This window comes from Gallinula chloropus, assembly GCF_964237585.1.
Source record: "Gallinula chloropus genome assembly, chromosome: 2".
Taxonomy (NCBI): Eukaryota; Metazoa; Chordata; class Aves; order Gruiformes; family Rallidae; genus Gallinula; species Gallinula chloropus.
Genome location: NC_140086.1, coordinates 91,241,825 through 91,252,548, shown reverse-complemented (window position 1 = coordinate 91,252,548; position 10,724 = coordinate 91,241,825). Strand labels below are relative to the sequence as shown.

Here is a 10,724-nt window from a genome sequence, read left to right as displayed (position 1 = left end):
TTGAGCATCACGTATCAGCTTAAGAACGCTGCTATTCCATTGACACAGCGAAGGCTAATGCATACCAGATTATTCCGTGTAATACCCTGTAATCCTGTAACGCAGGACAGTTTTAAGCCAGCTTTGCGTAGGGAAGTGGTAGAGTTCACTGTTCTCCCTTAAAACCTTTCGTGCTTGTGGCAAGAGTTTACGTCTAACTTGGAGAACACAAGTAAGAACTTTGCTCCACTTTTGGCTCTCGGATGTTCCAACACGATTCTACTGGTCTAAGGAATGAAACACCTCTTTATATTTGTCTTTATACCCACACTGTGGTTTTGGTAAGGGTGGTTTTTTGGGGGGGGAGTGGGAAGGAGGGCTAGCTGTTTGGGTAACAGCACACTTGTTAGCAAAACTTCGGGAACTTCAGTCTGAAGATGGTTTTGTACCAGCGCTCTGAAGAGACAGGTTACCTGCAGACTTATTTTCAAGTATGGGGAACTTTATAGAGGTGCAATTTTTTCTAACGTGCTCCTAATGGGCTTTAAGACATTTTACATCTTCAGGGGAAATAAAGAGCTGAGAAAACCCACTATGCTCTGCTTTAAAAAGGAAAATCACCTTCCAGGGTCTTGCTGAAGAACATGCACCCATGTCAGAACATTTCCTGCATTCTGATAATGTCTTACCTACTTATTTTTTCATCCAAAAATTTACCCTGAATGCTGAGATACCATATCAGAAGAAAACAAGTCAAAGCCACAGAAGAGCCAGAACAGAATTTGATCAAAACCAGTCTATTTCCCCCCCAGGCTAGTAAAGCTTCCTCACATCACAGCTCTGCAAAAGATGCTGGGTACAAGAGCATATTGGGCCATCCTGTACTCACAGGGTGGTTTGCCTCGAGGCTCTGGCAGGACCCCTGTCTTTTTCAGCTATAGCCTGAAATGCCTCTTACAGCCGGGACACGTCCCTGGTCACAGTGAGGCACCCTAACAGCCTGATCCCCTCCGCACCACACACGTTAGGGGAGGGGCACAACCAGGCTGCAAAATTAAGAAGCATCCTGCTATGTTTTGCCATGCAGAACAAAATGATTTGTAATGGTGAGCTTGTTAACTTTTGTAAAGCTTTTTTTATTCGTACAAACCCATTTTCACTGGTAGTTTTTGCTTAATTTCGGGACTTGGGATGCCAGTAGTAGTCAACCTCTAGGCTTGCAATGCAAGAGTGAAGAGTACAGGAATCATTTGAAGTGTCCAGTGCTTTGAAGTCCAGCGGTGTGCTCAATAACCCCCTTTCCCAACGACACACAAATACTGAAAAAGATGTTGCAGAACAAGCTGAATAAATTATAAATACTTGAGAAGTGTGGTACAAAATGTAACCTACGGAGAGCTGAACTAAGAAGGCACTTGTTTTCCTTGGGTACTGAGGACACCCTCTCTGTATCACGTTGCCACTCCTCAGTGACTCCTCAGGTCACCCAAATCAGTCACTGCTCCCCAAATCTGAGAACACAGAACTGCATGTGAGACAGACACCATCTTTCACGCCGCAGTGCGTTACCCAAAGGTGTTACCAAAGTTCTCCTTGATAAACCCAGCGTCAGCAAATATTCCAGCTCCTCCTTTATTCCGGTTCCAGACTTGTCAATTGTGTGAAAAGAAGTCACCAGTCTATTTTAAGCAAAAATATTTTTGCTGATAGTCCTCGTTGGCTGCTATGAGCAGGATCTACACACAAGCCCGGGGAAGGCGGGGAACGTTATCCAAGTGTGCTGAATGACAAAAACCAGAGCCTCCCAGTCCGGCCCCAGATCCAGGCCCAGAAGGATGGCTGCCTGTCATTCAGAGCTGCCCCAGGCACGGCAAAGGTGGGACGGGCGCACAAGCCTGTCAAGAGTTTGGCAGGTGATCACAGAAGTGAATCGTATTGTTATGGAGTCCATCGAACTAAAAGAAGAAGAAAATTAATTAAAAAAAAAAAAAGAGAGAGAAAAAGACAAGGCAAGGCATACCGTTTGCTGCCTTTGAAAGGGAGGTGGGAATGGGGAAACCGGGATGCCACGTTAAGCCTCGGGGAACACGCCGTTAAGTTTTCACACAAGTGCTCCGCGCACCGCTGACTACTCAGGCCAAATCAAGACCTCAAAAACTCACTTCAAGAGGGGAAAAGCAAAGCCCACACTACTCAGTCTCCTCGTTCTCTCCAAAAAAAACCCACCAAGCAGAAAGGAAAACGATTCCACAAGCCACAGCAATGCAGCCCACGCACACCCGCGTGTCGCCGGCAACACCGCGGCACCCGCTCGCAAACCACCGCCGGGGTTCGGGGAGCCGCCGGGACGGGCCTCTGGGAGCGGGGACGCGGCCGCCGCCCCCCGCCCGGCCGGGCCGTCACCGCTCCGCTCGCCCGGCCGGCGTCAGTAGCGGGGGGCGACGGGGGGCGGCGGGCTGCCGGCGGCGGCAGCGGCGGGCGGCGTGGGGCCGCCCCCGGGGGAGCCGCAGCAGCGCAGCGTGTAGTTGCGGCCGCTGTTGTTGTCCCAGTACTCGCCCTGCGGGCTGCGGTAGCGGATGGCGAAGTGCAGGGCCGAGCCCTCCCGCAGGCTCGGCGGGACGCAGAGGGCGAAGCTGTAGCGCTCGGCCGGCGGGTCGCCGGCGGCCGCAGGGGCCGGGGGCACGGGGACGGCCGGGACGTCCACGAAGGAGAGCCACTCGTTAAAGGTGTAGCGCACCATCACTTCCTTGGGGCCGGGGCAGCCCAGCACTTGCACCGTGCCCCGCACGTCGGTGGGCGCCGGGGGCCGCGCCAGCCGCTCCAGGCAGACGCGCTGCCGCCGCAGGCGCTCGGCGCTGGGCTCCCCGCCGTCGGGGAAGTCGGGCACCAGGCGCAGGGCGGGCGCCGGGGGCTCCTCGCCGGGCGGCGGCGCGTCCCGCTCCTCTCCGGGCGGGCTCTGCAGGCGGGACAGCGCGGCGGGCGGCACTTGCGGCTCCTCGGCGTCGCTGAAGTGCTTGACGCTGGCAAGGCTCAGCCCCAGCGAGTCAGCGAACTGCACCCGCTTCTTGCACTTGCCGCAACAGTCTTCGCCCGCCGCCGCTTCCTCCTCCTCCTCCGCTTCCTCCTCCTCCCCCTCCTCCCGCCGCTCGCCGGGGACGGGGGACGGCGGCTGCCCGCAGCGGCGCAGCTCCAGCAGCAGCAGCCGCTCCCCCGCCGCCTCCCTCTTGGCGTCGCGGGGCACCGTCGGGGCCGCGCCGCGGAGTCGCAGCTCCTCGGCCGCCAGCTCCTGCCGCGGGCGTGCGGGGCTCGCCATGGCGGGGCGCCCCGCTGGGCCCGTCCCGGCCGCCCCTGTGGCGGCGGGCGGACGGACCGGCACCGCTTTATCCGGCGCCCCCGCCGCAGGCCCCGGGCGGGGGGCGCGCCCCCCCCCCCTCCCCCGCCAGGCCCGGAGCCTCCCCGCGGGGCTGGGGCGGCCGCGGCGCTGCGGGCGGGGGCGGGACCTCCCGGGACGGGCAATACGGAAACAGCAGCGGCCGCGACGGGTGGCCACGCACGTCCTCCCGCCCGCCGCCCGCCGCCGGGGCCGCCGTTGCCACGGCGCGGGGGAGAGGGCTGCGAGCAACGCGGCCGGGCGGTTTATGGGGCTTTGGAGGAGAGAAGGGGAGCGAGGCCAGGCGAGCCGGCGGGGGGTTGGGGGGGGCGCCCGTCCCCCGCTGCCGCCGGGGCTGCGCGCCCGCTCCGCCCCGGGGAGTCAGGCCGGGGGGGACAGGCGGGGTCACGGGCAGCTGGCGCAGCCTTGGTTATTAATATATTTAATCAGCATATCACCCTCAGCATGATTTAGGCTTCCACCTATCGGAGGTACCCCGAAGAGAAGCCCCAGAGGGTCAGGATTAGGCAGGACGTCCCCCGGCACCGCGCTTGGCATCCGTCACGGAGGAGGTACAGCCCCGGGGCAAAGGCGGGGAGGCGGCGGAGAGGCGAGCGGCGCCCCGGGGCTGGGGCTGAGCCGCCTCCCTCCTCCCCTTCGGTTCCCGGAGTCCCGCCCGTGTGCCGTGCTCGGCGTGAAGGGTCCCATCTCCTGCGGCTGAGACTTTGTGAGACACCCCTCCCTCCCTCCCTCCCTCTTCCCCCCTCCCCGCCCCGACCCGCTGCAGGGAAAAGCTTACGCCAAAGGCATTCGCTTTTTAGGATGTGCAGCGGTTTGTAAGCAAGGCTGTTCAACCATCTCCCACCCACGGCTGATGGCAGCCGCGCTCTGCTTGTGGAAAGCCCAAGTCCGAAGGCTCGGGAGGTGCATGCGTGTGCACCGGGACCCTTTCTGAAGGTCAGGCTGCCTTCAGAGTTTCCAGTTTGGTTTTTAAAACCAAAAAAAAAACCACTCAAGGAGGAAAAATAAAATGCAGGCTTTACCTTTTAAACGCATAAAGAGAAGTAGAATTCCCCCTCGGTTTTATTCTCTGAGCATCAGCACCCTCACAACAAGGTATTTTGACTAGCATGGTGAGATCCGTATCTGAGAATTTTCCAAACCCAACTCCACACTGTGTATGTGGCGCTGCTATTGTCTGGGGGTGATTTTCACAGGCGGTTGCAAAAAAGGCTACCTTATTAAACTTCATTCTTTCTCTCATGGAAGAGACACTAAAAAGCATATGCAGATAGCATGGCACTTTCTGAAGCAACACACCCCCCACTATGGATTTATCAGAGGGTTCTTTTGTTTGTTTTGCATAGTTTGTTTTATTTTTAGCAGTGGTCTGATTGCCAAAAAGCAGCCTCCCAACATGAGTGAATACCACGCAGTTCAACTCAGTGTGCAGCCTGGGTCTCGCTGAGGAATGAATGTCAAAGCAGCAGAAGCATCAACGAAGGAAAGCCGTGGCAGGCACTGCTCTGAGGATGTTCTTGCTGCACCTTGATGGAGGAGTTGAGCAGCAAACAGTTACTCAGGAGTGCCAGATAATCCAACTCCTCTGGCTTCTGACTATGCACTTGCTGTTTGTTAGTAGTTCGGTTTAGAGCGTGGTAAGAAGGGGACAAACACTCCTGCTGGCACCAGCTGTGCTAATGGAAAACATGACAAATACCCGTTTGCTGTCAACTGTTCATCACCGTTGCTCTGCTGTAGGCTGCTGCTGGAGCCTTCACAGGAGCGCTCCTCTGCCCATACCCATCTGAGCAAGCTCCTGTGCCACCAGTTCAGCTCTGTGAACTAATCAGTCTCAACTAAACCACGGACCCCGCTCCTGCGTTACCCAGCTGAGGGCTGCGATGCGGCCCAGGAAGGAGGGGAACCGTCTTCTTCCAGCACGTGACAGTTGGCAGGGGAGGCACCGGTTTCTCCTGCTTTCACTGTCGCTCCTGACCCGCTGTAACAGAGCAGCAGGTGACTGCAGAGCAGCAGATGACTATATTGGGCCACTCTTGACATTGGCTGTGATGAAAACGTGTTGCGATGCAGGTGCTTTCTTACCTGTGCCTGGAAATGAGACGTCTCGTGACCCACTTATCCAAGGCTTGTGACACCTCAAATTACCAAGTTGGAAAGAAGAACAAGTAGATGATGTGTAGGTAATGGTGTTGAGTACTTAGAACATTGTCAAGATTCCTTAGATAAAACCCAACGCTACTACTGCACTTTCTAAAAGTAGTAACTCTTATGGTGAGGAAAAGAGAAACAAAGAAACCAGCCCTTACTTCCTCAGCATTTACTCCACTAACACGTGCTTTCTCCCCTTGCCAAATCAACAAATGTTTTAAGCAGCAAAGGGAAAAGATGTGACATTTGCTGATAAAGCGAAACCATTTGGACTACTAGAAATTGCAGAGGAAAGTGAGAGGTTCAAGCAAAATAAGGGACAGCAGAAAGAGCAACTTACTGTAAATATTGATAAAAGTAAAGTAATGTTGGAGCAATTAATACACATTTCTTACGTATTCCATAACACTGGGAGACGGGCCTGCAGAAAGGACTACCCTTCACAGAAATTAAGCAAAAGCAGTTGTATCTGGAGATATTCAAGACCCATCTGGACGCCTATCTGTGCAATATGAGCTAGGGAGCTGCTTTGGCAGAGGGGGCTGGAACCGATGATCTCTGGAGGTCCCTTCCAACTCCTATGATTCTGTGATTCTATGATTAAGGCAACAGGAATCCGTCCTGGAGGGAAAGAATTGAAATTGGGCAGTTAACAGCATGCGAAGGGAAGTCGGATTTTCAGTGGTAATCGATTCCTACCATTGTGAAAGGGAGTAATTTACAATCAGATAAACCTTTACAACAGATGTTCAGCTATGCGACAAGACATGCCGGTGGACGTTAAATAAGGAGACATTTAGTGTTGCCTCTCTGAAGTATTTCAAAATGGATTATCTTAAAAAGATGGGCTGACCAGCATCTCAGGCTTCTAACTTACCACATTTGTTATTAAAGAAAATGTTGAGATAAAAGTGGAGAGATTTCCTAGGGAAAGAGGGGCTTATTCACAGTCAGGAAGCTTTCTACATTCCCTGAGCTTTGAACAGTTATGTTTAAGGTCATAAAGCACACACAGGATCAGCACAGCACCTTTATTCATTTCAAAAGATGATTACGAAGATGATGAGGGGATTGGAGCATCTCTTGTATGAGGAAAGGCTGAGAGAACTGGAGCTGTTTAACCTAGAGAAGACTGAGAGGACATCAGATAAGCATTTCTAAATTTCTACAGGGTGGATGTCTAGAGGATGGGGGTCAGATTCTTCTTATGGTGCCCAGTGACAGGGCAAGAGGCAACAGGTACAAACTGGAACACAGGAAGTTCCATCTCAGTAAAAGGAAAAACTTGACTCCAAGAGTGATGGAGCACTGGAACAGGCTGCCCAGAGAGGTTATGGAGTCTCCTTCTCTGGAGACATTCAAAACCTGCCTGGACACAGAGTCCTGTGCAACCTGCTCTAGGTGATCCTGCTTTAGCAGAGGTTGGACTAGATGATCTACAGGGGCATATTCCAACCCCTACCCTTCTGTGATTCCCCACTTCTTATTTCCCAACAGCCCACCTTGTCCCCATCCTGCATTCAACCCAGACATCTGGCAGGAGCACTTGCATCCTAAGATGGTTACTCAGTGACATTAAAAAGAAAAAAAATCAGTGGTATCAGTTTCTCAGTTCTCACTGTGCGTGGGTGTGTGTTTCTCAGGAGTCATTAGATCACAAATTCTAGGTTAGAGCTCTGTTTCATGTGCAGCTTAATAAACTGGTCTAGCTGCTTGGATCAACAGTCATCATCATTTGGACACAAAGCAAACATGAAAATACTTGTTTGCAGACCCCCAGTCAAGCAGCTGGAGGATGCTGCTGGTTGACCTCAACCACTCAATATAATCCAGAAGCTCAGCGTTTGTTTTTATGCACTTTTAGTATCAAATTCAACCTTCGAATGCAAAACTAGCAGACTCTTCAGTTAGTCCAAGAAGGTGGTATTCTACTTTTGGATGCACCTAGTTCAAACATACCAAAAGCTCTCCGATTTCCCACTCCAGTCTTTTCTCAGAAAATGTGACAACAGCTCATCGGAAAGCGGGATGGAATAATATAACTCCTAAGCACTATGGAACAATTTACAGGGATCTAGAAATGCGTGGGGATTATCACAGTTCATACACAAAATTAATAACCTCTATTCTCAAATTCTAGCAACATTCATTCTGAACGAGCTCCTCACTTTGCTTTGAAAACCCTGTAGTTCTTCACCCCAATTTTATCAGTCACGTTGCTTGTACAAAAAGGGCAGGGAGGATATTAATAGCCTCCTCCATTTCTCAATAAAATATAAAAATATCTCTATCCCATGGGAAATTCTAGCTTCTCTGTGTTCTCAGAAAGGCTGAGATGTCATTTCACTATGTTTGTGAGGGTGGTCAAACTCTGAATGAAAAACTCAGTGGGTCTATATGACTGGAATAGAAATCACTCAGAAGTTAGATTATTAGACCTAATTTTCTTCTTTACACAGCAAAACCAGGTGGCTGTACTCCAGAAGGGCTTGCATTAGATCTGTAATGGAAGAAGGACTGAAATGGAAACAAATATTTGGAAGTTTTAGTTTCCAAATCTTAAATAAAAAGATTTAAACCTAATTTCTGCAGGATGCTTAGCAAACAAAATCCTTTAGAGCGTGGAGTCTCCCAGACCATCACTTCTAGAGATGTCTGCTGTGTGTTTTGTCTTGTCTCCCAGCAGACTTGCACCTGACGTTGCCTGTGGGATGTACTGATTAAATATATGAAATTCCCAAAGGGATGTGGAATATCCCTTTCGGTTACTTGTACCAAGTATTTGGCAACAAGGCAAGTAATGTCCCTTCATCTGGGTGAAATGCTAACCTCCTCAAGGGTGGAGGTTTGTCATTCATTCCAGTAGGTCCAAGATTGTTCTGCAGCTTATACGAAATTGAGCTCATTCTTCACAGTGAGCAGACATACAGCAATGTTGCAAAGGACTCTTTGGGTTTTTTTTTGGTTCTTATTTTTACTTTGTTTTGCAGAAACTTTATGGAAAAGATTCCAAGTACTTGGACAAATGCTAAATTCAGACTGCAGCTGGCATTAACTGTGACAAAACCATGTTGCACAAAAAACTTTCCATTCACTAAGATTTCTGAAGTGTGGCTTGGTTCTTCTGTCTCTTAGACGTGTCAAGATTTGGTTTAAATCCTTTGGCAGATGTCAGACATTTAGCTAAACATTTTATATTCATGTGGTGTACTGAAAAATCTTAAATCATTTGTCAGACTTTTAATCAGTAAATTATGTTTTGATAAAAAAAAAAAAAACAACCCTCCTATGTACAAGCTGCCATCCTGACAGAGGCTTACTGTGGCATTTCAACAGTTTAACACAAATAGAAAGTCTTGGACAAGGAAAAGTTCAGATTCAGTGAGAAAAATGGTTTCAGCTTCCAAAATGCATCTGTAGCATAGAAGTTGAAAACAGGTTTTGGTTTATGGGTTTTTCTTGGTTTAATGTGGATCTCCAGAAGGTAGAAGAACCACCTCTCCTTCAAAGGTGTCTGATGAACACTAGGGTCCAGGTTCTCACATGAACAACCTCTATGTGCATTTTTTATATAGCAGTGTAGGAAAAATACCATAGGGGGCAAATTCCCACCCTATATTATGTTAGTATATTGCTTTGGACTTCAGTGAGAAAGAAGCTCCATCTTATCCAGAGTAGTTATCCAGAGTAGTTTGATATAAAGGGCATTCTACCTCCAAAACTGTTGCTGGGCTGTTAAAAGAATACATTTGTTTTTCTTGCTGTCTATCTTAAAATTGCTGGATTTTGCTCCTGCCCTGCCACCTAGCAGTCTGCCTCTGGAAAACAAAACCCAACCTGTTCTTACAGCTCTGCAAGGAAACTTACTCACACAGAACATATGTCTGTCTACCTGTTGACTAAGGACACTCCAAAATCCAGAATGATTGCTGTACTCTCCAAAATGAACTCCTGGAAAGTGTATGAAACATAAGGGACAAAAAACCCACTTCTGTAGACCCACTTTTTGAGTTAGCACATGGGTATTAGATGTCTGAAGCATTAGGGGTCTTTTTTCTCCTCCTTCTCCTGTCAAAGGCATGACATTTTTGCCCACTGGAAATGAGACAGGAAAAGGGAAAATGAACTTTGGGTACATGAACTTGTACCCACATAAATTCTGTTTTGTATTTCTGTGTTTGCCTTTGTCACAAGCAGCAAGGCGTGTAGCTCACTCCAAATCAATAGCGCCATGAACTCACTTGGACTCTCCCGGGACAACAGAATTGGCCGGCTGGTCAGAAGGACCTTCGTGACGTCAGCTGGCGAAACCTCCGACGGTCTGTGGAGTGGTGTTTGACGTGGCACAGTGGAATGCTAACCTACCTCATCAGCTCAGGTACCTCCCTGTCATTTGGGAAAATAGAGTTGTGCAACGCAGCCTGTTCCAGTAGCTCCTGGCAAATGCAGGCCAACCTTTTCAGCCCAGCAGTCACAACTGGGTAAGCTGCACGTCAGTCTCATTTCTTTCCCTTGGGTTAAAGCACAGGAGTGGGCTTTCCAAGTAATCTTGCTGTATAAACTCGGTGTTAAAAACTGTTTGCTTGAATGTGTCGTCTTCCAAACCGCTTGCAAAGGGAATAAATTTAACCCTGTCTCTGCAGTTCCCCATGATTCTCATGACTTACAAACATCGTAACTTCAGCTGAGGTACATATATACCAGCAACTAGGTATCTGTAACACAATACAACACTGCTAAATGCACAGGGGGAGAAAAAAAGACTTCAGAGCTGAATTTCAGTGAATTACAATACATTACGTAGCGGTCTGCACAAAGAGAGGTTTACATTTCTAAAGAATGTTTGTAGTTTTTACAGTAGGGAAAAAAAAAGAGAGCAGAAAAAACGTGCTGCTGCAGTATTACTGGACCATTCTAACAAGTAAGCCTTGAAACCTCCCTGGTGCATGAATGAGTAATGGGACTGCATGATACAGCCTAATCCTGCGAAAGCAAAGGAGTGGCACAATAGCTATCCTTAACAGTATACAAATAAAAGCCCCTGCAGTAGCCATATCTGAATGTCAGCATGCTCAATTCTGCATGGTCAGACGTAAAAAAAAAAGAGTTCTCTGTTTCCTTTAGAGTTAAGTCCGACATTCCCAGCGGATTCAGTCCCACGGTTTCAGCTCCTCCAGTGGGAAAGGCCGAGAAGAAGCTCCAT

The 10,724-nt window shown here is 49.7% G+C and overlaps 1 protein-coding gene across 1 annotated transcript; it reads right to left on the bottom strand.

The window, feature by feature from the left end:
- Positions 1–1,109: 1,109 nt before the first annotated feature.
- Positions 1,110–3,292, bottom strand: PPP1R3G (protein phosphatase 1 regulatory subunit 3G; the record flags this gene model as incomplete). The annotated part of the gene is made up of 1 exon (XM_084280576.1): positions 1,110–3,292. One exon carries the CDS (start codon positions 3,290–3,292, stop codon positions 2,405–2,407), a length of 888 nt encoding a protein of 295 aa, XP_084136702.1. The 3' UTR covers positions 1,110–2,404.
- Between the last annotated feature and the right edge of the window lie 7,432 nt (positions 3,293–10,724).